Here is a 27915-nt window from a genome sequence, read left to right on the forward strand (position 1 = left end):
AATTTGTATGGTTTAGAATACTGACAACTTTAAGAGAACATTTAATCTAAAAACTGTTCCGGATAAAGCCATGATAGATAACTATGCAATGTGCGTAGCAGCAGAAAATGATCGCTGTGAGCCAAATAGGATACGCCTTAAGCAATACCTACTAGCCATGCCTAATCGCAAAACCTCGTCGTACGTATTCCTAGGTAGAAACACTGGCTCTCTCTCTCTCTCTCTCTCTCTCTCTCTCTCTCTCTCTCTCTCTCTCTCTCTCTCTCTCTCTCTCTCTCATTATGCACCCCTGCAGCAAATGTAAACATTCCCTTGCCCCATCCGCTGCCGGTACCCGATGGACTCCCCCCACCCCACCCCCGCTGTAATCTCTACCACAGGTCCCCCCCCCCCCCCTTTTCCACAGCCTCGTCACTCCTCCTACTGCTCTCCCCCAATCTCCATCCCTCCCCCTACCCTCTATATCTCCCTCCTAGAGATGAATAGACATACTTTCTCTCTCTCCCCCTCCTCCATTGAGTCTTGATCTATCGTCTCCTCTCTCTCTCTCTCTCTCTCTCTCTCTCTCTCTCTCTCTCTCTCTCTCTCTCTCTCTCTCTCTCTCTCCTCCCCCTCCTCTACTAAGCCTTGATCTATCGTCTCCTGTCGTGACTGATTAAAACACGGCGGGGAACGAATGGACTTGTGCGTCAGGTGGTGGCGATGACGGCACAAACATCGGGAAGTGGCGGCGAAGTGGTCTAAGTGGTGGTAGTGGAGGAGGTGGCATCTATGGCTCTGGTGGTTAAGATACAATGTTTCCCTCTAAGCCACAGATGTAGCGGTGTACCTGGTTACGTGATTCGTTGGCTTTTAGTCACTTTACCCATCAGCTCGCGTGATACGGCGTAGGGAAGATAATACAGGTACTCGACATACTCGCGTATATGGAATTACAAGTACGTGCAGATATTAGGAAAGTTACTGAAGTGGGCCGAAGTCCCGGTGTAATCAGAGCATACAAACACGCACTGAAGGAAGGGTTATATGATTACGTATTTGGATAGTGATAGTACGAATGGTGAAGGGGACTGACTGTATGATGTGATTCCTTGCAGTAAATGCGCACTATTTAACTTATGTTAACGTAGACCATGCTAAAAACGAAAAGGATAATGGCCCCGTGGTGATAACTGAATAAAGGTGAAAGATGAGGATGTAGACACTACTGTATGGTTTTTGATAACATGATTGTAGCTCTAAGTTAATCGAGAATTACAGTCGAGAGTTCTGAGACGAAGGCTGTATGAAACTGGCATAAATTATGCAGATTTAAAGAAACGCTGGCTTCTTCCTACTGTTTGTGTCCCGGTGTGCATTTATGACGACTAAATCTCTTAGGTACTACTCAACACCCAACACAGTCAGATAACCATGCAAACGCAAGTAATAAGTCTATTAACCAGTCTGGACAGAACACGTCTTCCGAACATACGCAAAGTAGGATATTCAGTACCACAGAGAATCTTGATACTTTCAACTGATCCACTGTTTCCTGGATGGTGTTCAAATCGAAGCTCTTTTCTGATGCTACGGACCGTGAAGCTTTGGTACATTTAATTCTCGCCTCCGTCACGGGTCTCCATTATACTGAAGACCCACCCTGGCTATCAGTGCTTCCTTTTCGTCCACCAACCACCAGTAAGGGTGTGGGTTATGACGTCAGAAGTGAAGATGTGGTTTGATGCGTGTTAGCAACTGTGAGTAGTGGGCCGATGTGTCATTGGTAATGGTTGGTGAAGCATCGAGGAAGTGATAGTGGAGATACTGTATAGAACCAGTGGTAAGTCAGGTTGATGTCTGCCAGCAGGGATGGTGAAGCTAATGCATTCTCTGCTGCGTGAGCAGTGGTGAGGTGACAGGTCTGCACTGCTGGTGGTGCAAAGACGGTGGGCCAAAGTTTCAGCAGTGATGGTGGGCTGGTACACTAGAAGGAGCAGTTGTGTAGCTGATCTGCAAATAGCGATGGTTGACTCACATGCCAGAAATGATGTGTCAGCAACAGTGATTTAGGTAATGATGCACCGTACAAAACATCATCATGGTGTATGGTAACTGCAAAATGTAGCTTGTACACCACATCATGAACTATCGAGATACCGCCATAGAAGTCGTAATGAACATTGATAAGTGGCTGATACTGCAGCCAGCAAATGGTGTTAGATGTCTAAGCATACGACTCCACTACAGTAGGTGATATAAGACAGCAAAGTCTGATGCAATGACTGAAGGATTTGTTTTAGAAGCTGGTGACAAGACAACACTCACGACTCCCACTAAACACTTTCTCTTCTCTATAAGACTGTTTATCAAGCAATTTATGTAACTGTCCGTGAACAGATACTATAAACGTTACTTGAAAGTCACAAGCTTTACACTACCTTCCATCACCTTAAGTTCATCGAATCTCAGGGATTTTGAAGCAAAAATAATTCAGTCAACAAAAATTGTTCTCTCGCCAGCCTAACACGTACTTATATTATCAACACGTATGATTTATGTCTTTCATGTTTTCCTTGCTGATGCTAATCCATCTTACAGTCTGCACTGGCTTTCCTACGGTAACCTTTGAGTTTCAAACAACTTGGAATCCATTCTCTTGCTCTTTCTAAGTCGTCATAAATTGAGTTTTAACCTCGCATTCCTCCAGCGTCTCTGCATTCCTCACTCAGCAAAGCTCAGCCAACGCTACATAACATTTTCTCAGGAAATCCGTTCCCACCTCCTGCACTATACTTTCCATTTCCCAACCAGGGCAGTGATCCAGTGTCGTGTATTCAGGTAAGGTACAAAAGCTGTCCCAATTACATCTCTCCTGTGTACACGCACTTTCCCTTTACTTTTCACATTCAAACAGCCTTTGCAGCCTGTCATCCATTTATCACCTTTCACGGCACACCTCTTGTCAACATTCTCCATCTGGTTCCCTAGATGACGAAGTGGGTTTCTTAAGGCTTTTCAACATTTCCATATCCACGCTTACAAGCCTCTTATTCCATCTCAATTACCGCAGTTCTGTTCGCTGGCCGTAAATCCTCAGAACAGCTCGGTACTCCTTCTACTTTGATACATATTTACGAAGTGATTGTAATCTGTACTTTGGTATGTCCTCTCCCAGTGCTGGGCTTCTCCTGAAGTGTCCACTAAGGGTAATCCTGGATCATGCCTGAAGACCATTCCACCAACACACCCTCATGAACGTGTTCCTCATACACGCATACTTCTTGCACTTTCTCCTCATACATGTACTCCTCATACACGAAATATTCACACATGTATCCCTCATCCAAGTAATCCTTATACACGCAAAGCCTTATAAACACTCCTCATGTATGTAAACTCCTCATGTACTTACTCATTACCCACGCATTCCTCTTACACATAAACTCTCATACACGCCCTTATACATGTGAAAGATCTCATGGAGGCATTCCTTTACAATGTCTTTCCCTACCCAACATTCCTTCTCACTCAACTCACTCTGACACCTCTCTCTCTCTCTCTCTCTCTCTCTCTCTCTCTCTCTCTCTCTCTCTCTCTCTCTCTCTCTCTCTCCACCCGACCATACTCTTTACACGCCACCATCATTCAGCGCTCCATCTTTCACATCGTCGACCTCTCCTTTCACAGCGCAGTACCCCATTCATATCCACTCTCCAAAACAGCACTTTGCGTTAAGTCGACAAAATGGACTTAGCGTCGAAAATAAACATAATGTATAAGAGCTATTGAAGTTTGTGTAAAAACATATGACGTATTACGTAGAACGAAAGATAATTCCTATAAGAATAGATAGATTGACATTAACACAAGTAGATACAGTTAACGCAAAAGTTAGTATAACAAAGCCTTGTGAGTCATGAAATGAATTATATAACACATTAAATGCACACCCATGGAGGATCCTCTGCCCTGTAAAAACAAACCACACACCTTTATAAAACTTCACGAAGCCTATATAGTTGAAAGCACACTTGCTTTTGGGCGTGAGCACAAACAGAAGCCAACAGGCGTTAGTTGACTTCTGATTGAGCTTGACCAGTTGCGTCCTGTTGCTGCACCGCCGTGCGGGAACCACACGCCCGAGATGACGTCCAACGCCTCTTTTCCTCCCTCTCTCAGGGTTCCGAAGAATGAGCAATATTGTTTCCCCTTTTTTTTAGCATAAATGAAGAAAGTAAACTTCAGTATAATTCACATTGCTTTAAGCCTGCAGAGGATTATTGTTTTCTTAGTTCAGACTATAAGATAACATACTCGTAAGAAGTCTAAACACAATATCTTTGATGTTGTGTCCAGTCAGTGATAGTGTACTATCTTCCTAAAATATCTGTCCATGTCCATAGTAAACACACCAGTTCACATGATTTTTCATATAACGATGTAAAAAAGATACTTTTTTCCGTTATTCATTTCATTTAACTTGGGCAGTGTATTATATAGCTCCGAAGCTGCACTAAATTCGGAAGCGAAATGTCAGACTCCTTAAAAGCGATAAGTTCTTCGACCATACGATACTCCTCTCCGTCTACTGACGATCATATAGCCTTATCGCAATGGATTTCTCGCTCGCATTCTAACTGCTGGCACACACACACACACCTTGTCCTTCCTGTCCCAGGTTCTCGCTCCCGTAGCGTCCAGGAAGCTCTGTTTTCAAACGAATTTTGTGTGACAATGTGAGCAGAAGACTTGTGAATGTTTTGTTCATACGTATTGTGATGTGGCTGGTTCCCTGAGTGCAGCGGGAGCACCACGAAAGAAGGAAAGGTCTCCAAGGGTAGAAAGATAGGTAGGGCCAAACCCTCTGCCCCATCTTCAATGCCTCTCTGCAGCAATCAAAATACCTCGCTGATTGGAAGACTTCATACGTCTTCCCAATACCAGACTCAATATGTCCACAGTCTCTCAAGTCAGTTAATATACACTGTCATCACCCAGGGTCTGACAGGATTTACAAAGACACCGTTGGCTCCATAGATCCTTATCACTTCGGTAATATGAAGACCTTTTCCACCGCCCTCCGACTCTTCAGTCATATAGTCTTAATCAATCTAACTCAAAGAGACGTAAGGCCTGTGTATCTCTTACATCCGTGGACTTCACCAAGGCTTTCGTCTTAGTTAACTTTAATAAAATATTCAACATAGCAATCCACTTTGTCCTATGAATCGCCCTCATTCACAGTGTGGCTTGAAAACTTCCTAGGCGAGCGTCTTCAGGCTGTACGCTTCAGGGGACCACCTCTGCCTTGCTGTCTCTAACCTCTTGATGAGATCTTTGTGCTTCTTCATCCTTATCAGTGATACAATTAGAGTAAAATTTTGATAGAATTATTGTGACGCCTCTACTATAGGTACCGGCAACGTCGATAGATCTAACTACAAGGCCCTTCAAAACCTCACTAGCCACCAGATTAGACCACTGCTAAAACTCACTCCATCAAACACGCCAAGACCCTTGTCACGCATATCAACTCTGCCTACAACCCACTATTGTCCTATTAGGCCCCTTACAACCTTGCTGACTCGCAGTCCACCAAGCTCCTTAGTTTCACTTCAGACATCACACTAACCTGAATGGAACACCTTACCGCCCTGAGACCATCCAGCTGTCGTCTTACAGTCTTCACTGACTCAAGACTTTTGTCCTCCCTCTACACCGACACTCAAGAACATATGCTCAACTTTCATTCTGCCTCAACTCACCTACACATCTCCCTCTCTCTACTCTTCTTCCTCACCCACTATGCAGTAGAAAGTGCTAGACAGAGATGAAGACAAACAACTTAATCCTCACTTCCTCTTTACATCACCAATCAAGAGGCACAGAGCCTCCCCAGCCATCACCTACATCTCGCACGACAGCTGTTCATCCTACCTACAGATTTGGTCGTTAGACTAAGTACCTGGCTTGGGCTAGGTAGCGAGGTAGCGCAAGGAAACAGACGAAAGAATGGCCCAACCCACCCACATACACATGAATATACATACACGTCCACACACGCACATATACATACCTATACGCTTCAACGTATACATATATATATATATATATATATATATATATATATATATATATATATATATATATATTCCTTTGTCGCTGTCTCCCGCGTTTGCGAGGTAGCGCAAGGAAACAGACGCAAGAAATGGCCCAACCCACCCCCATACACATGTATATACATACGTCCACACACGCAAATATACATACCTACACAGCTTTCCATGGTTTACCCCAGACGCTTCACATGCCCTGATTCAATCCACTGACAGCACGTCAACCCCGGTATACCACATCGATCCAATTCACTCTATTCCTTGCCCTCCTTTCACCCTCCTGCATGTTCAGGCTCCGATGTACATATATATATATATATATATATATATATATATATATATATATATATATATATATATATATATATATATATACATAATTCATACTTGCTGCCTTTATTCATTACCGTCGCCACCCCGACACACATGAAATGACAACCCCTCCCCCCGCACGGTGGTGTGCAAAGTGAGAGGGCCAGTGAGAATGATTTGATAAAAAGAGAAGAGGTAGTGAGAGCTTTGCGGAAGATGAAAGCCGGCAAGGCAGCAGGTTTGGATGGTATTGCAGTGGAATTTATTAAAAAAAGGGGATGACTGTGTTGTTGACAGGTTGGTGAGGATATTCAATTTATGTATGGCTCATGGTGAAGTGCCTGAGGATTGACGGAATGCATGCATAGTGCCATTGTACAAAGGCAAAGGGGATAAAGGTGAGTGTTCAAACTACAGAGGTATAAGTTTGTTTATTCCTGGGAAATTATAAGGGAGGGTATTGATTGAGAGGGTGAAGGCATGTACAGAGCATCACCCTGGGGAAGAGCAGTGTGGTTTCATAAGTCGTAGAGGATGTGTGGATCAGGCGTTTGCTTTGAAGAGTGTATGTTAGAAATACTTAGAAAAACAAATGGATTTGTATGTAGCATTTATGGATCTGGAGAAGGCATATGATAGAGTTGATAGGGATGCTCTGTGGAAAGTAATAAAAGTATATAGTGTCGGAGGCAAGTTGCTGAAAGCAGTGAAAAGTTTTTATCGAGGATGCAAGGCATGTAGGAAGAGAGGAAAGTGATTGGTTTTCAGTGAATGTCGGTTTGCGGCAGGGGTGCGTGATGTCTCCATGGTTGTTTAATTTGTGTAAGGATGGGGTTGTTAGGGAGGTGAATGCAAGAGTTTTGGAGAGGGGGCAAGTGTGCAGTCTGTTGTGGATGAGAGGGCTCGGGAAGTGAGTCAGTTGTTGTTCGCTGATGATACAGCGCTGGTGGCTGATTCGGGTGAGAAACTGCAAAAGCTGGTGACTGAGTTTGGTAAAGTGCGTGAAAGAAGAAAGCTGAGAGTAAAAGTGAATAAGAGCAAGGTTATTAGGGCCAGTAGGGTTGAGGGATAAGTCAATTGGGAGGTAAGTTTGAATGGATATATATATATATATATATATATATATATATATATATATATATATATATATATATATATATATTTCAAAAATTATTGTCAATGCTGGATGTTCCCATGTTTACTTTGAGCAAGCTACTAAATGCCAATTATAATAATCTCAACTGTTGATTCCAGATGAATGATCTTACCTCCTTAATATTGGTGTTATCGGATATGTTCATTCACATAAACTTACTCAATCGGAGTTCTCAGATGTATCACTCCACATTAATCTATTCAACTGATGTTTTCGGATGCGTCAATGCACATAGATGTAATTTACCGAGTTCTCAAATGTATTAATCCACATGAATCTATTCACCTGATGTTCTCGGTTATGTCATCCACATAAACTAAGTCAAGTGGCTTTTATTCTCCGTGTCTCGAGCGCTAACTAACCATGTATGTGAGATGTCAGATATTAATATCTAACTGTTAACCGAGTATATGAGAGATCTAAAATCAATATCCAATTTACGGTTGAATTAAGCTCAGTATTCCTATGGGTTGGGCGGGCGCGGGTAAATAATAATTTCAGAAAGTTCCTCCCGTTTTTACCTCTTTGTTGAAACTGGTGGCACAAACGAGATGGGAATAGCAAATCATTTTACAACGGAAACATTTAAATTTAAATCTCATTACGATCACTCAAACGGTATCTTATAATATAAAAAAATCATAAAATTGATATATATATATATATATATATATATATATATATATATATATATATATATATATATATTATGTGTGTGTGTGTGTGTGTGTGTGTCTGTGTGTCTGTGTGTGTGTTGTCAAAGAAAACTGGGTCTGGTTCTTTTCAACGTAAATATAAAGTACAATTTCAACAGACGTAGTACTACACAAAAGGTGGATGCGTCGCCCTCTAGAATTACATATTTTATAAAAGCCGCGACGCCATTGTGTACCTGCGTCTTTATGGCCGCAAACCTACCAACTTTTTTTCTTTTCCCAGACAAATGCGCGCGCGCGCGAGAGAGAGAGAGAGAGAGAGAGAGAGTGGGGACAACGAAGTCGTTCAGGTAAAAACGTTCCTCCCAGGGAAGAATAGATGGGAATATTTTGTGAATTCTATGAGGAAAATCATCAACGCCTTGTTTAGCCTTTCGTATGGCGGAAAGGAGGAGAGAGTAGGTCTTTTCTAACTTATTTTCTTTTCTTCTATCCAACATACGGGGCGACATTCTTCATCCGTTAACGGGACGACATTCTTCATCCGTTAACGGGGATAAGTTTTGTGGGCGAAGGAAGGCAGGCAGGCAGCGGCGCGTTCTCTCTCCCCCCCCCCCCCCCAAAAAAAAAGAAAGAGGGGAGACGGTGAGTGGTGGGGTGATCTATAGGAGGCAACGCTGCGTTGTGAACTGAGGAGAAAACGATGGGAGAAGCTAGGCAACGGTACAGTGTGATGTGTGTGTGTGTGTGTGTGGGTGGGTGGGTGGGGGGGGGGAGTACCTACATAACAGAACAACGGCACAACGGAAGAACTGAAGGCACAACAATACAACGGTGGATTGTGATGTGGGTCGAGGTATCTGTACAACAGAAGCGCAAGACACCTGCACAGAGAAGTGGCTAAGAGCTGTTCTGATGATGAACGCGCTGTGTGGACGAGAACTAAGAAAACTACATTAAAGAAGACAACTGTCGAAGCTAAGGTGATTAAAACTGTGAAAAAGCTAAGCGAAGAAAATGGATTCCATACATCATCTGAAGAGATCTTGGGCTTTAACCAGAGACAGTTTGTTGATGAGAATTTCTGTATCAAAACGGCAGTAGCAAATCAGCCGTCTGTTTAAAAACGCTTATTGCGAATATGGTGAAGTACATTTTCTTCATCAGGATTGTTACCATACGGAATGATTTACCAACAAGAGTGGTTAAAAGCAGTACTGTAGATACTTATCATAACAGAAATACTTCATACATTTCGCTTCAGGTCCACAACAAACATTATCCGCGTCTCCTTAGTCACACTGACAGTTTGCAGGTTATTCTCTGAATTATCTGTATGTCTTCTAACTTTTACTACACTAATCTGTGAGTTTCTGATGTCTTCCACTATCACAAACAGCCTCGAAGGGACCCAGTGGTCTGTTGATGTTGGAATTCCTTTGTATTCCTTTGTAAGAAGAGAAACAGAACTTTCTGCAGGACTATGACGACCGAAAAATCTGCCGTGATTATAAAAACGTACCTGATGTAGTGCATTGGCTAGAGTTCACCCTGCAGTGAGGAAGAAAAGCAAAGTAAATCAGGAAAGGTGCAAGAAAAGTGCTTTTGATGTGTGTGCTGGAGGCGGTAGTGGGAAGGAAGCTGAGATACGAAAGGCCTTTAGCAAAATGAGAAATGTATAGAACTTTCATATGGCACATAAGATAAGCAAATATATATATATATATATATATATATCTATATATATATATATATATATATATATATATATATATATATATATATATATATATATATATATATATATATATATATATATATATATATATTTATATATATATATATATATATATATATATATATATATATATATATATATATATATATATATATATATATATATATATATATATATATATATATTTATTTTTTAAGAGGAGTTTTAAACGAGTGAACGAAGCAGCAGGTCTTGTTGATGAGAATCAAGATGGTTGTAGCATATCAACCACCTAGAAGGCTATTTAACAAATGTGGGACATACAATGCCTCAACCTTAAGACGGAGGATCGGTAATGAAGAAATCTGAAATGGTTAAAAAAAAAAAAAGTGGGGGGACGACAACTCCTTAAATCTCATAGACAAAGAGGTATCAGAAGTGTATAATGTTTCCTGAATGTGGGACGGCGCACATCCCTTAAGAAGCTTTAGGCCTGACGGCTCGACAATGGGTATGAGTTTACTAAAGCAGGACGTTAGTATGGAGTTCCTCAACCCGAGCTGTGTGGTCACGTGCACCCAAGATGAAGAGGGAACTAAAGAGGGTTCTCTCAAGCTGGGGGAGGAAGGCGTTTCACCTTCAGGAGTTGAAGAATATGGGGTTACTGTCCATGGAAAAATTTTCGAGAGGGAAGAAAAATTGTTCCCTTAAGTATATGATGGGTAAACTGTCGATGGATAACTGTTCATGAAGGAAGAAAAATGTTACCTTAAACATAGGCAACTGAATGCTGTTTACGGTACAATGAAATGCATGATAACTGCTCTGGCGTACCGTGTCACCCCGCCGACGCTGCACACAACGCCTCCCTCACACCAAGTAAGCGTCTAAATCATCTACACAAGCAGTCACGTAACCTCGAGCTATTAGTAAACATATTCACTCTGGTATGGTTACCCATAACTACTGTATAACGCAGATCTGTTCCTTCCCTTAATATTCACTCGTACTTTGCATGTCCAATATTCATTCTTCCGGTGACCCTCAGGTTATATAGTACCTTTAAAATCTGAGCTCAACCACGTATTGGTCTCATAAAAACAGACCTAACGATCACTGATGAGTGGTATGAATAAAGCTATCTCGACACTCAACCCTGAGCACCATGTCAGTCCAAGACTAAAATCACATAACAAATTCATATCTGATAAGATCCATATCGTCCTCGTAAGATACATAAGGTATCAAATAACTTACATTCCAGACCTCAAAGTCCTGAACAAATATGAAAAAAAACTCAACACTGGTCTTCACATTCTGTAGAATGATCTCTTAACTCAACACTCGTCTTCACATTCTGCAGAATGATCTCTTAACTCGAGACTGTGAATACGAAAGAGGCGGCATGAAGGAGTGGCATGAAGGGGCGGTGTTGTGCGGACACTGAGGGGACTTTGTCTTGTGCCGCATAACTAGAAGGGGCTTCATGGTCGGTCTTCCGACCTCCCACTGAACGGCTTGGATCCCACTGTTCCTGAGATGCGCTAAGCATATGGCGTCTGGTTAGCGTTACATGTATTCTTATCTGCTTTAATCGTTTAATGCTTGGGTCGGGTTTTTCTGTCAGTATTTGGTGGTGGAACAGAATACCCCAGTTGACTTTCATTGCAATGAATATTCTGTGAAAATGGTTAATACGCTGATAACACACTGATGCTATCTTTCTGAGTGAACGATCTCTTTAGGTTATCTTTATCACTAGTCGTAGATGTCGATAAGGTTTGAGTTCTCAATACACAATAGTGACATAGATTATCTCCTTACCATCAATACTACACTACGTCATTACTTTGATTCGCTTTTTTAAGTGTAAACATTTACATAAATGATTAAAACTCCTATAGATTATTAAACTTGTGGCTTCTGCTGCTAAAGTAACGCCTCTGGCCAGGCTTTAAGTAGATGATTTATAGTATTACTTAATGAAGGTGAGTAGCGTTTGTCAATGCCTCCCGAGAAAAAAATCTAAACACGAATCATCGTAAGTGGGACTTTATGCTATATATTTTGATGCTTATTTTGAGCATTCATTCATGATAATAGTTTTAGTCGACCAACGACACAACCCAGCAGCCTGAGCCTAGCCCTGCCTGTGAGGGGAAGAAGACCCTCAGAGACTTCACCAAGTATTCACCACGTGTAATGAGTGCAATACATGAATTAATAGAGATTGGCGGGTAAGGTGTCTCATGGTGGTGAAAATAAGAATGCGAGCGAGGAAGACAGGATAAAGGTCGAGCGAGAGGGCGAGTTAGATAATGCGCAGAAGGTCGAGCGTGAGGGCCAGTTGAAGTGTATACAGAAGGCTGAGTATGAGGACCCGCCGGGGAGAAGGTTTGTTATGAGTGTGTGCCTCAGGCTGTGAGTGATGACGTGTGAAATCTTCTTCAACTGCTCCTTAGTAAGGCGATCCAACCCTTGACCACGACGGTGCGAACCCTTGACCACGATGGTACGAACCCTTTAGTAAATAGTACGGTACGACCCTTGGGCATGAAGAGCCTCGCCGTTGACGGTACGTTGGCGCCACCTGCCATCATACCCAAGGCTCGTCCCGTCGTGCTGAGGGTCATACCGTCGTGCTCGAGGGTCGAACCCTTGTGCTCGAGGGTTATAACGTCGTGCTCGAGGGTCGTACCGCCGTGCTTGAGAGATGAAGACAAGAAACAGATTGAAGTATGTGACACTGAAAACATTTGTCTGAGAGGGAAAAAGATATAAACAGAGAAAGAGAGAGAGAGAGAGAGAGAGAGAGAGAGAGAGAGAGAGAGAGAGAGAGAGAGAGAGAGAGAGAGAGAGAGAGAGAGAGAGAGAGAGAGAGAGAGAGCATGTTAGGAATGTCCCCAACGTCGTGCTTTACCACTACGGCCGACGAAGACCAGACTTTCCAGGCTTTATGCAACTTGTAAGACTTGGGCCTCATCACAGTTTCCGAGACTTGGCAAGACTTTCTCTTACCCCCACCCCAACCCCGCCCCAACCCCATACCCTCCCCCAGGTGGCGTGAAACATTTGATAGCGGAAAATATGAATACTTCCATGGCTTTAATATTCCCAACAGCAGTGATTCAAAGAACGCTGCCGCTGCCTCTGCTTCTGCTCCTGCTGGTGCTCTGGGCGAAGGTTATTGCTCAAAAAGATAATTCAGCACTGGGAGACGGTCCAACTGCTTAGCATAAATAACCAAAGAGGAGGGTGCATAAAATTTACAGTAGTTACAGGTCGGCTGGGAAAAAGTAATAATTTCATTTAGAATGAAAAGTAGTTTGTAGTACCAAACCAGATGTGTCAGGAGCAAAATATGGGCTTAGAAGTATTCAAACCCTCGTCTTTCTTTTACGAATATTTCTCACGACTAATTCGTAATTTGTATCACAACCATCGTTGCGCATTCGTATCAATCGATCATTCAGCCATAATGGAGCTTATGTATGCATCAATCAATTCCTCTAGCGTATTGTACACTGGTAATACTGTCTAGAATCATTCCTTTTATGATGACACTAAAGAGATGTGGTGTTAGTGGTGGTGGTGGGGGTGGGGTGGGGGTCTTCTCAACCTGGTCGGATTCTGGTAACATTGTTCACATACGCTGAAACAGATAAATGAAAAAAAAAAAAATCTTATGCCTGTTCGCCGTTTCCAACGTTGGCAAGGGAGCACAAAAATCAGAAGAAGAAACGGTATTCATCTGTTCACACTCACTCATTGGCTGTCATTTGCAACGCATCTAATCCAAAGACCCACCACCCACGCAAGTTGCCACCAGAGCCGCGTCATCCGCAAACAGCATCCGACTCACTTCCTTGGGGCGTCCTATCCCCTGATGAAGTCCAAAACACCTAAATGTCCAGACACCCGCATGTCCACACCTCCCATACGCACACAACAACCAGATGTCTACAACACCCATTTGTCCATAACACCTACGTATTCACAACATGCACACGTCCATAACAAAGACTCGAGGACGCAACATAAACAAGTCAGTTCAAACCAACTATAAAAAATCGTACAAGTTGTAACACTGTATTCCCGCTTGTATTCCAAGTACATCTAAGTAATCGCAATACACCTTTCTTATATACTCCACCAGCGTGACTCTTTCATTCATAGTCTACATAATTCCAAAGCCAACAGAGGAATGTACGTCAAATCATAATGTGCGTTATCATACCTAGACATACAAGACCAAGAAAATTCGTAAAATAGCTTTAAACAGTACTTTCATGGCAACCAACCAGCTCACATCTTAATTATGTGTTGTCTTTATTTCACACACATCATGGAGACGAGATAATCCATTTTACTTGTTTTGCCCAAAGACAGAAATATCATAAAATATCCTATAAAGGCAACTTTAATCGCAGTTGACCAAACCTGATACGAAGATCTGGTATCGTGTCCAATTAAATACAGTAGACCAGGGAATGAATGATATGCAATATGAATGAACCGATTCACACGCGCCGATAAAATCATGTTTATTCAGTGAACAACAGAAGCGTCACCTCCGCTTCTGTCAACACAGTACGCAATTTGCTACTAGAAAAAAAGGTTTTGAATATCTGAGATTATCAGATATATCCGCTGGAAAACCGAAGAATTTAATCCAACATTCCCAGTTACGGCAATATTGTGTACAGTCAGTTTCGTTATACAATCGTATGACTCTTAGTGAATCAAATATTTCAGAAATTTACCCATATTTTGTTAGAATTTTGGAATTACGCGCGTAATGAAAATGTTATGATGAAAAAAGATTTTATTTCTAAGATTTTTTGCAAGTATGAACTGTGAAGTACCCTCAAGTCATGGCCACTAAACTGAGTTCAAATACGAGTACTCGCACACACACACACACACACACACACACACACACACACACATATATATTATATATATATATATATATATATATATATATATATATATATATATATATATATATATATATATATATATATATGCTGTTATTTTCTTACAGAACCCCGTGATTCCTTGAATTCGACCATTCGATTAAATCACTTTATTCAACATACATATAGCAGGTCTTAGATGATCTTAATAAGTGGGTGTAAAGATCTACCAGCTCCCCAAGCCTTGCTACGAGCCCTTGTTAATGAGAGGCAACCGTTCTCTGGCGTGCCATCACTACCATACACGGAGGATGTGTGTCTTGTGTAGTAGGTGACTAATGGGTTTCGGTGCCGCATGATGTAATTTTCAAAAAGTACCTCGCTCTCTCTCCACTAGCCTTCTTATTATCTGTTCGAAAGAATTATAAACATATTCGACAACGAAACTGAATTTACCAATAGAGAAGTATACAGTACTCACGCACCATTAGGCACTAGACTTAAATTCAGTAATAATGGATATAAAATGTGGACTGCACATAAAAGGTTTATATGCAGGTCTTCCCCAATGGATATCGATGTTGGAACTAACACCGACGTGGACGTCCATGATATTGATTACGATACGGGAAGATCAGATAAACAACCAGATAAATTAGAAGAGACAGTTAAGGGCCTCCTGCAGGCTGACGGAGATATTTAAGAACATCACACACTCTTCACCTCTGAAACAAATGGCAAGTTTACGTACATGTTTATACTACACATTAATTGACGCAGCTAAAAACTTTGATTAAAATGTTGGAACACACCCGAAAAACAGATCATTAAAAGCACAAACCATAAGTTTGCTTACAGTATTTTACCCCTTGTTACTGGAGTCACAGCCCGCGTACAAATCCCTGTGTCAGTTACAGTACCTTTCAGATGGCACACTGTCATGTGTACATTTCCACCAGCAATTACTGAAAATGGACTTACCCGAGCTCAAGCTGGATTTAAGTGAACAGTTTGAGTGAAGGAAAGTTGAAAATCAAACTCGAAGATCAGAACTTTATACCAAATCCTCTCAAAGGCTTTAGAGATATCAAGGACTACGACCTGGTATTTCCTAAAGTCTCTCCAAGAGGATGACCAGATGCTGGTCGAACAAGACAGGATACCCCTAGAGATGGGCATCGCTTTGCAAAAAATCGTACTGATCATCAAAGACCAGAATGTGAGATTCGACATGATTCAGGAGATAGGAGCTGAGACGAGACTCAAAGACTCTGGAGATGGTAGACCCCAAAGTATAATATAAATATGGATATAACGGGTCAGAACATCGACCCGACTTTTCACGTTTTCACTCAGTTAACCAAAACATATCTGAAGACTGGTTCAACGAAGATAAGCACTGAAGGCCTTTCTTAGGCAGAGGATGCTGAAGGGTGTTGAGACTTGAGTAACTGGTGACTATACGTAATACTATACAAAACAAGTCAACCTTAAGGAAATTAAAAAAGGTTCCAAGTAGAGGTATTTTACTTTTTCTTTTCTCTTTCTCAGTCTCTTCTCATAAATTCCATCAAATCTCATCATCCATGTAATCACTCATATAACTCGTTCAACCATCTAACTTTACCTTGTAATCATTAGACTTACTATCAAGAGAAACCAGTAAATAGACTCGAGATAATTAAGAGAAAACGACTGGATGGCCCAACTTATCATCAAACATACGATAGTACACTCTCAGGGAAGGAGAAAGGCTCAGGCTGAATATTTTCTTCATTTTTCCAAAGCATTAAAAAATGCGACAGATATGGGAACGATCGAAATTTCAGCGCCACTTTCAGTCTAGATGGACTCGATCAATGAGACACTACAAGTGAGCTGTTGATCGATATCTGGTATATTGTGGCGGAGTGGTGACCCCGACTCTGTCAGCCCTGTGACAGGATAATGTTAAAGGAATACAGACAACAGTAAACACAAGGAAACATTACTGATTGTGGCATCAACACAAACATAACCCGTGGTGGCTTCATTAATCGTCTCATAAATAAAGACTGTTTGGCCAGGCAGAGGCACGGACGGTGCCTGTGGTCTGCTAAGTAGCCGAATTTCAAGTTTTTTCATCGTCATTCACTCCTGCTAGATCATCCATGAAGCCATGCGCGAGATAAAAGTTGCAAGGAAAAGATCAACTAATCAAATCACAAATCTCTGGAAAAGGCTGCACTGCCAAATGGTCAGTGAAAACTCTGAGTCAATTACTAAAAGTACTCGAGATTGAGAGTGTCATACGGCCCTTTAATGAAAGAGGAAAGACTTCAGTCAAAATACACAGATGGCCTTCGACATCACCACCAACCTATACATCTACCACCACTTAACTCAGCTTCGAATTCCCTTGGATGGATTGGGTACGCCTGACCTCTCAAATATCTTGTACACATCCCGAGAGTGAAACATGAATTCCCAGATTTATATAAGTGATCTTGCATTTTCACTTTACGCATTAAACTAATTCGTCAGGGGAATGCAAACTTCCACTTGCAATGACTCCCTCCAGAACATGCCCTCATTACATCCAATTTCCAATCATTCCCCTAGCATCCTCACCTCATATATCCCATGCCCCAGTAGGTTCTCTCTTATCATCTAGCCATTTCTCGGTCTACATCTCTTCCTTGTACCCTGGATTTCTGTTCGATAAATTGAACTGAGACGCAAACTCATCCATAATGTTATTTTGTAACATCATATCACTTTATGTAGTATATATATATTTTTTTTTTTTTTTTTTTTTTTTTTATACTTTGTCGCTGTCTCCCGCGTTTGCGAGGTAGCGCAAGGAAACAGACGAAAGAAATGGCCCAACCCCCCCCCCCATACACATGTACATACACACGTCCAGACACGCAAATATACATACCTACACAGCTTTCCATGGTTTACCCCAGACGCTTCACATGCCTTGCTTCAATCCACTGACAGCACGTCAACCCCTGTATACCACATGACTCCAATTCACTCTATTTCTTGCCCTCCTTTCACCCTCCTGCATGTTCAGGCCCCGATCACACAAAATCTTTTTCACTCCATCTTTCCACCTCCAATTTGGTCTCCCTCTTCTCCTCGTTCCCTCCACCTCCGACACATATATCCTCTTGGTCAATCTCTCCTCACTCATTCTCTCCATGTGCCCAAACCATTTCAAAACACCCTCTTCTGCTCTCTCGACCACGCTCTTTTTATTTCCACACATCTCTCTTACCCTTACGTTACTTACTCGATCAAACCACCTCACACCACACATTGTCCTCAAACATCTCATTTCCAGCACATCCATCCTCCTGCGCACATCTCTATCCATAGCCCACGCCTCGCAACCATACAGCATTGTTGGAACCACTATTCCCTCAAACATACCCATTTTTGATTTCCGAGATAATGTTCTCGACTTCCACACATTTTTCAAGGCTCCCAAAATTTTCGCCCCCTCCCCCACCCTATGATCCACTTCCGCTTCCATGGTTCCATCCGCTGACAGATCCACTCCCAGATATCTAAAACACTTCACTTCCTCCAGTTTTTCTCCATTCAAACTCACCTCCCAATTGACTTGACCCTCACCCCTACTGTACCTAATAACCTTGCTCTTATTCACATTTACTCTCAACTTTCTTCTTCCACACACTTTACCAAACTCATACGGCATAAGGTATAAGGTATAAGTTTGTTGAGTATTCCTGGTAAATTATATGGGAGGGTATTGATTGAGAGGGTGAAGGCATGTACAGAGCATCAGATTGGGGAAGAGCAGTGCGGTTTCAGAAGTGGTAGAGGATGTGTGGATCAGGTGTTTGCTTTGAAGAATGTATGTGAGAAATACTTAGAAAAGCAAATGGATTTGTATGTAGCATTTATGGATCTGGAGAAGGCATATGATAGAGTTGATAGAGATGCTCTGTGGAAGGTATTAAGAATATATGGTGTGGGAGGCAAGTTGTTAGAAGCAGTGAAAAGTTTTTATCGAGGATGTAAGGCATGTGTACGTGTAGGAAGAGAGGAAAGTGATTGGTTCTCAGTGAATGTAGGTTTGCGGCAGGGGTGTGTGATGTCTCCATGGTTGTTTAATTTGTTTATGGATGGGGTTGTAAAGGAGGTAAATGCAAGAGTCCTGGAAAGAGGGGCAAGTATGAAGTCTGTTGGGGATGAGAGAGCTTGGGAAGTGAGTCAATTGTTGTTCGCTGATGATACAGCGCTGGTGGCTGATTCATGTGAGAAACTGCAGAAGCTGGTGACTGAGTATATATATATATATATATATATATATATATATATATATATATATATATATATATATATATATATATATATATATATATATGTCAGTGACGAATATGGCAACATAGTTTCTAAGTCTACCAACTACTAGAACGACCTGGCACTAAAAACATATATAGGTTATAATACCCAAATCAACATCTCAACAGTTCAATCCTAGATCAGAGCAAAATATTTATCAGCTCCATTTTAAGTTAGTATAACCTTAAAGCAGTAGTCACATTGCATTCATTACTTCTATAAAAGAAAATAAGGACCTCTGCATTCCCAGCAGAGTCACAGAGATCTAATCATCTTTTTTCTGTATCTATGAAAAATACTGAAGTAAATCTAATTTCTGTTCACCTACCTTGCTCTTTGGGCCGTTTTCTGTCGACGTCTTGCTTTTCTTGCGTCTCCATTTTCTCTGATGTCTCTGAATGCCAACCATTACTTTTGAAAAGCCTGGAGCACAGTTACTTCTTCACTTTATCTACATAAAACACGTAAACTTTGAGGAATATATCTGTTACATAACGCCCTTCAGCCAGACTTTTCCACCCGGTCTCTATTAGCGCCGTCACAAGATGTTTGTTCTCATTAACGCAAGACTCCATCGCAAACACTGAGCGCAGAAACTGTCGTGAATAATCTATTTCCACAGATTATTCAACTGCATTTGAAATCTGCTCGACACTTGAACACACAAATGATATCATTGCACGAGGTTGTGTGATCTCTAAAAGGTCTTTATGCATCTTTTGTATTTCTTCTAGGGGTAAGGACATTCATTCATTTTTGGATGCAACCATTCAGTGTCTCCTGAATACTGCTTCATTCGTTAAGGACGACGTGTTCCTCCGTACAACCTGTAAAAGAAATTGATACAGTACGTAAAACATCGAGTACCTATTTGTACAGCACGGGAGTGTTAACCTCTATAAGGGCCCCATATATTTAACATATTCTATTATCATACAGCTTCTTACATTTAAGTATGCTCGGTATGTGTGTGTGTGTGTGTGTGTGTGTGTGTGTGTGTCTGATAACCATCAAATGCTTCACGAATCATAAACAGGCTATACGTAAACATGTAATTACACAGAGACACTTTCCATTCCTTCATGTACAAAAAACTTCTATATACAATATCCTAAGGTACCTTAATCAAATAATGTTATTTCTTTCTTCAAAAAATAAAAGGTAAACGCTATCTTATGATGAAAGACGTTCTTAACGAAGCTTGTAAGGTCTTAGTGAAAGAAGTAAGCTTTGAATGAAACAAGTTAGCTTTTCATAAAAAGAAATAAGACCTTACTAAAAGAATTGAACTCTTGATCAAAGAAATAAGCTCTTAATGATAAACGTAAGCTACTGTTAGAAGTAAGCTCTTAATGAAAGAGGCAAGATCTTCGTGAAAGAAGTAAGCCCTTAGTGAAAGAAGTAAGATCTTCATGAAAGAAGTAAGCTTTTCATGAGAGGAGTAGACACTTCATGAAAGAAACGTCCTTAATGACAAAAATTAAAAATCTTCCTGAAAGAAGCAAGCTTGAAGGTTGCAAGAATGAAACGACAACATCAAAGCTTTGCCAAGTTCCTCGGACTGGTTTCCGGTTTGCTTAATCAACGAGTCGGGACACCAAAAGTTTCCCGGGTAAAAAAGTTTTGTCATTAGGGTCTAATTACGGAGGTAATTTCCCTTACATTGGTCATTATCCAGAGCATCGGGTATAAGGAGGATACTATTAATCTACATTAGTTATAAATCAAGTACTGATCTATCTATATATTTGTTAGTATTCATCTCTCCAGAAAGAAGGATAACATTAACCTGGACTAGTAATTAACCAGGTACTGATCTATCTACATCTGATTCATCTCCTCTCATAAGATAGTTAATATTAACCTACACTAGTGATTAATCAGGCATTGATCTATGTCTATCTGTTTGTATTCATCTCCTCTCCACTAAGATGATTAATACAAACCTGGACTAGTGATTGATCAGGTATTGATCTACTATATATGTATTCATCTCCTCTCTAGTAAGATCCAAAAATACAGAGGAATACAAAGGATATCAAACATCAACAGATTCCCAGGTTCTTTAGAGGCTGTTATTGATAATGGAAGATATCAGAAACTCACAGATTACTGTGGTAAAATTTATATGATAAATATTAAACTGGAAATGTGATTATATATATATATATATATATATATATATATATATATATATATATATATATATATATATATATATATATATATGCTTGTATTCATCTCTTCTCACATACCCGCAATATATGAAATTTACTGATATATTTGCATAAATGAATAGTCTTTGTTTTTTGGGTTTTTCCTCAAGACGAAGCTTCACCGTTATACTATCTGACTTGAGGGCTTTATTTCTGGCAGCCCATCATCCCTCACCAGCTGGGATATGGCACATAATTAGAATTCGCCGCCGAGTCGTCCCGAGACAAAAGGCGATTCAAAACTTCTTGAAGAAGTTTAACGCGTTAAAGAAAAAGGGAAAAAAGGGAAACTGCAGATGTGACTTTTTTTTCCCTTCGGGTACTCGAATCGTCACTTTAAAAGCTCGAGAGATGAGAGAGTTATGCGTCTTCTAAGTCGTTAAGACGAACTTTGGTAGGGAACATTTTGCAGCGCAAAGGGTGGGTGGTGGGTGGTAGGGTGTTGGGGGATAGTTGGGGGGGGGGGGAGATGTACGTTAGCTCAAGGAAGAGGATGATGGAAGTGCGGGTTTAGGAAGAAAGAAGAGAGTTAGAGGAATTGGAATATATGCACTGAGGAGGAGAAGGAAGGGGAAGCACAACCATGACTGAACGAAGGAGTGGAAGAAGAGAAAGGATAAACCGGGGAAATGTTAGCATCTGGGAAACACTAAGAAGCAGGATACTGACCGTTGAGAAGAAGAAGAAGAAGAAGAAGAAGAAGAAGAAGAAGAAGAAGAAAGGAACTGATATCTGAAGGACAGATGTGTCAGTGTAATACAGATGAAAATTAAGAGAGAGAGAGAGAGAGAGAGAGAGAGAGAGAGAGAGAGAGAGAGAGAGAGAGAGAGAGAGAGAGAGAGAGAGAGAGAGAGAGAGAGAGAATTTAGAAATAAAGATGGAAGGGAAAGACACCAGTGATCTATATGACGAATGGAGGAAGAGAGAAAGGAAACTGAAGAAAAGAACTATCGATGAGGAAGATCTTTTAATGTGTGACGCGTTGTCTCATGTAGACAGCGAGAGGTTGCCTCGCTTCTGCCACGTATACTTGTGTGTGTGTGTGTGTGTGTGTGTTCACAGAAACCATTACTTGGATGGATGTGGAACATAATCTACAACGTAGATGAATGTGAAACAGGAAATATGTCTCAAGAGGATGTGAAACAGACACCACAAGGGACATATGCAGAAGAAAAATGAACCAGGTGGAGGTGAAAGAGCAACAAGTACATAACCAATTTAGGTGCGTAGCAGAACCTTGGCGGAGGTGGAGGACAATATGTACACAAATAATAACCAAAAATCATCGAACAAAAAGTAAAAAAAAAAAAAAACAGATATTACAAGATAGGAAAAAGGTAACGACATGTAAGTGTAATCATTTATATCCAGTAAATCCTCAAGGGAAATCTGTAAGGCGAAACGCACCATTCGCCATCATGTTTACAGTCATGCATTATTGGATGGTCGACCATTTTCATGGCAACCACTGGGTTCTTTGTACATGTGAATATGGTATGTTTTGTTGATGGTGTTGTATACATCAGGATATTACTCTGAGTTATGAACGGGAGCTAAATTTCTTAAAGTTTTAACTTCAGGAAATCCTTAAATTCTTCATAATGATCGATCGTGCCCAAACAGGAAGACGAACAGCTCGACTGGCTGTGAACAAGCTGGGGATTCGAACCTGGAACACGGACCCGTATGATTTGTGGATCGAGACGCAAACCTTGACATTCTCGCGTGTTTGCAAATGATCCTAACGTCAGCTGGGGTTTCAAGGGTATTCATCCACAGCACATTCGTCTGTGGGGCCACAGGAGCACCCTAAGCACGGCTAGACCAAGCCCCTAGCCATATTGGAGCAGGCTCCTGCTTGCAAGAAGAGGTCCCACCTACAAGCAGTAAGGACCTCCACCCAACCACCAACTTTGCAGGCTTCCTGCTTGCTGTCCTAAACTCCTCCTCTGGCACTCGTCTTGACCTACAGTCCGCTGGTACAGTCCACTGTACAGGTCATTTGTACAGTCCTTCGCCATACCGACCCTAACAACCTGAAATGCTAGTTTATCTGCGGTACAGAAGTGGTTTACCCGTATGGCCGACATACTTATGGTTGTTAGAGCTCCGGTGAAAGGTTTGCCACGCACAGTGAGATAAAGGTTTTGCTTTTGTCAGATCTCCAGTGGAAATGGATTCCCACCACCTCGGGCCAGGGTGATGTGGCAAGCGTTACTTTACACACGTAATGAACACAGCCATATGAGAAATTAGTCACTTGATATTCAACAAATGAACGATCACATTGTCTGCCAGTCTTTGCAGTTGCATGCCAGAAATCTGTCGTGCAAAATTTCTTCCTGAGATTCAGTCGGCTATCTGTGACGGTGTCGAAGTCCATGTAACATAACACAAGATCATCCTGGGAAATCTTTCTAATTATATATGCGAAAGTATCATGACAGGTTAAGCTTTATTCGAGTTGAAATGATCTCTAACAACCGATTAATAAATGCTTTTTCGAGTAAGGTCTGCATGTATACATGTATCATTTTCGAATGTGGCACCTGAGCATACTATATCGTGAGCTTTATTATCATTTTATTGTTCTCGAGATGTGCAAACAGCAGCGATACAGATGGTGATGTGTACCTCCTGACCACGACCCCTGCTGCCCCACCCAGCATTGCTCCCACACATCAGGTATCAAGGGCAACACAACACACCACCACGACCCAGGATGTGCCCTTCCTACCCTCTTTTAGCCTGCCTCTTAATATGACACCCCTTTGTCCTGAAAAATGAGCTCCTTCCTATACAGTACCTCGAGGCCTGTGGAGCACATACAGGATGCTCAGACAGCAAGATGTATCAACATACAAATTTTCTTCAACTTACAGGGTGGATAAACTCGACACACAGGATCTCTTGTGTGTAAGGCTTGCCCCATCACACACACACACACACACACACACACACACACACACACACGTCTTCATGATACGTTAACTAACACATAGGATGTTTAGCTTACATGATGAACTCCTTTCACGCACAAACACATTGGCTTAAGTTGGGGTGTCTGTGAGTATGTACACATATAAGAGTGTATACAAGAGTGTAAGACTCTTTTCCCGTAATAATCAAATAGGAATACTCAGTTAAAACACAATGCAAAACCTCTCAATCTGAGAGATGTCCCATAAACCGCAATGTCCCATGTGCACACCCAAGGAGTAGATCCGTGGATACACAGAATTTAAGTCTAAGAAAGGTTAACGACCACAAACGAAATCCTTCATCGTTCAGGATTATCTTGCCCTACACAGGAGTTCCATCTTCGGTATATACATCAACGTCCAAGAAACCTCAAACTTCAGGATGTGCTCTCCAACAAACTGGACACTCATATCACAGGGACGATGCCCGTGCCTATGACCGCCATAGCCTGCAGTACGTGACCTCCCCCTCCACCACCTCCACACTTCACATACGTGAACACAACAGACGCAAAACATACAACTCTCACCCTGCAGGACACACACACCTAAAAACAAATCACGGTGTACAGGAATCCTTACCACAAACAGTAGCGTCACCCTGTCGGATGTGTCCATCACTCTGCCTAGTAAAGTCGGCTGTACTATGTGAGTCCTCTCCCCTACCAGCCACCCCTCACCCCCTGCCTGGCGAGCAGGCAACTAAGCCTCCAGGATGTATCCACTACAGAGGGGCCCTACAACTAGCAGGATGTGCCTCCAACATATACACTAGACTCTCAGGCCTGCAGGATGTGTCCCAGGATCATCGCCAACCTGCAGGATGCATCCTCCTATGCCCTCAGGATCCTCAGCCTAAAAGATGCATTCTTCCCACACATTCAGGACCTACACATCGTCGAATGTAACCCCCGTAAAGAGCAGCATGAGTTCCCGTACATGCAAGACCCTGAGTCCTGTAGGATAAAGGCCACAGTATAGGTATCTCACACAGGAACATGAACCTGTAGGATGTCTCCCCCATACAAGAGCCTCGGGCTACAGGATACGATAAACGAAGCGTCCTTCGTCTACAATATACGAAGGCAGCAACATACTGGATCCTCAGTATGCATTTTTTTTAAGCCTCGAACAGGGACTTATTCCTGAAGGATGTCTTCCCAACAAACCCAATCTTCATACTACAGAATGAAAGCCTTAGGAACCTCAAAACACACACACACACACACACACACACACACACACACACACGCGCGCGCGGCCGACCGTCGGTCAGCAAAATCAGTCCTCCCAAACACTGGAACCTCAGCCTACAAGCCTAATCACGGAATCTTCATGCTGATGTTCACCACACACGGAAGCTTCATCCCAATGGATGTATACCTCACACATACACACACACATACACGAACCTTAGCGGAATGTAGACTCCAAAATGCAGCAGGACCCATAGCCTACAGGATATGTACCCTCCAAGCACAGATCTCTTATCCTAATATCCGCCCATACACAGGATCCTCATGAAGGATATCAATCTCATACACTTATGAGCCTCAGCACACAGGATTTCTTCCCTGCACACACTGGACCCATTCCATTGGCTCGACGTGATTCAAGTGAGGAGAACACATTCTTGAAGAGCATTCCAGTCTGAGCACAAAAAACGTCGTGAACATCTTTCCTGTTCCCTGTCCTTGTGTGCAGTTTTGATACTGATCAAAATGTACTTTACCTCCCTCACGTGAATCCTCTTCACGTATTCTGATAAACCAGTTTGGCATGACGTAAGCTCCTTTTTCCCTTTTACAGAACGTCTCTTATGAATTCTTGCCACCAATGTGGTACTCAGAGTCCGGTATGTTTATCCCCTTTCCCACCATCGTTGCTTTCCATTATGAAGCAATATATTTTCGTAGGTCACTCCACTGACCGCTGACGCACGTTGTCTGGGTATGTGTATGATACTTTGCAATCCCCGTTACATCCTATTTCCTTCATAACTTCGGCACCGTCAGCAACGGTATGCAGATGGGATTTAATATCGTTTGGCAAATCATTCGCATGGATTGGAAACAGCCGTGGTCTCAGCAGACACACCCTCCCCCGGGAACTACACTAGTCACCCTCGCCTGACTCGGAAAAGCCTTCCCTGACGTGTGTTATCAGCTCTCGCCCAGTTACTTAACTGTCACTCCACTTATGCAGTCTTCGTCTGACGCCATCTTGTAAGTCTAGCTTCATCAGTCTCGTGTGAGGGACAGTATCAAGGTCCATGAAGTCCAAGGATACACAAGCCTCCCATCCATCTCTTTCTTTTCTGTTTTTCTTTTTCTTAGATGTTGATTACTCTGTCATGTGCATGCTTGTGCGTGCGTGTGTTTGTATGTCTTTGAAAGTGCGTATGTGTATGTGTTTGCTTTTTGTGTACTTGTGTGTACATGGGTGTGTATGAGTTTGCACGTAAATGTATGCATTTTTTGTCCTCACATCATTATCTCTCTCCTCGACATTTCATCCTTCGCTTCCTTCTCATTATCAATACTATCCTAACTTTCATCTTACGATCATCATCATCATCATCATCATCATTATCCTATTTCTTGTTTTCTTTTCATCTTCCTCTATGGATGTAAGTTGGAACGTCAACAAAATTCCTCTACGAAACCTACATGTCCCACTATTTAATAACGGCTTAAGACGCTAACGTTCGTGGCTGCGTCGAAAGGTCACTGGTGTGAGGAGTAGGGAGAAGAGGAGGAGGGAGAGAGGAGTATAAGGACTACTGTCGACCTTGAGAGTAACTCGACACTCCAAGCCCTCACCAGCACCACACCTGTTGCTGTCCAATCAGCTGGCACTCGGCAACCGTGTAACAACACCCTCCCTCACCACAGCTTTCATCCCTCCTAATCCTCACCACAACTACCTTCCTCCCACAACTCCACCACAACACCGACTCTCATCATAACTACCACATCCTCCTAACCCCCATCATAACTTCCTCTTAACCCCAACTATAACTTCCCTCCTCACCGGCCTTCACCACAACACCCACTATCATCACAACTTTCATCCTCCCAAACTTCACTACAACACCCACCGTCAACACAACATACATCTCGCTACTTGTTATATAACTGAACCACAGTGGTCTAGTTCCTGGGACCTTCTGTGCACTCTCTATCCTCATGAGCATCAACAGCCGCACAGTGGGTGTGAATATACACAATAAATTCGCCACATTTTTTTTTCTTTCTTGTGCAGCAAACATCAAAATCAATGGCCATAGCATTCTTCTAGATACACATTCTCTCATACAGCACGTCTACTCCGCCCAGACACACACCCGCTCTACCCCATGCAAACACCCGCACCTTGAGATCTTTCTTACCCAGACCACGACTCTCTCTCTCTCTCTCTCTCTCTCTCTCTCTCTCTCTCTCTCTCTCTCTCTCTCTCTCTCTCTCTCTCTCTCTAACTGGGTGGTTAAGGGGAAAG

At 42.0% G+C, this 27915-nt stretch overlaps 1 protein-coding gene across 1 annotated transcript in view; it reads right to left on the reverse strand.

Moving 5' to 3' along the window:
* LOC139755658 (uncharacterized) overlaps positions 1-27915 on the reverse strand; it is a 159841-nt gene that overhangs the window by 121225 nt on the left and 10701 nt on the right. Inside the window, exon 2 of the mRNA XM_071674287.1 lies at positions 19546-20044. Coding sequence (XP_071530388.1) covers positions 19546-19597 — 52 coding nt within the window. The 5' untranslated portion in view covers positions 19598-20044. The remainder of the gene's footprint in view (positions 1-19545; positions 20045-27915) is intronic.

This window comes from Panulirus ornatus, chromosome 19, assembly GCF_036320965.1.
Source record: "Panulirus ornatus isolate Po-2019 chromosome 19, ASM3632096v1, whole genome shotgun sequence".
NCBI lineage: Eukaryota > Metazoa > Arthropoda > Malacostraca > Decapoda > Palinuridae > Panulirus > Panulirus ornatus.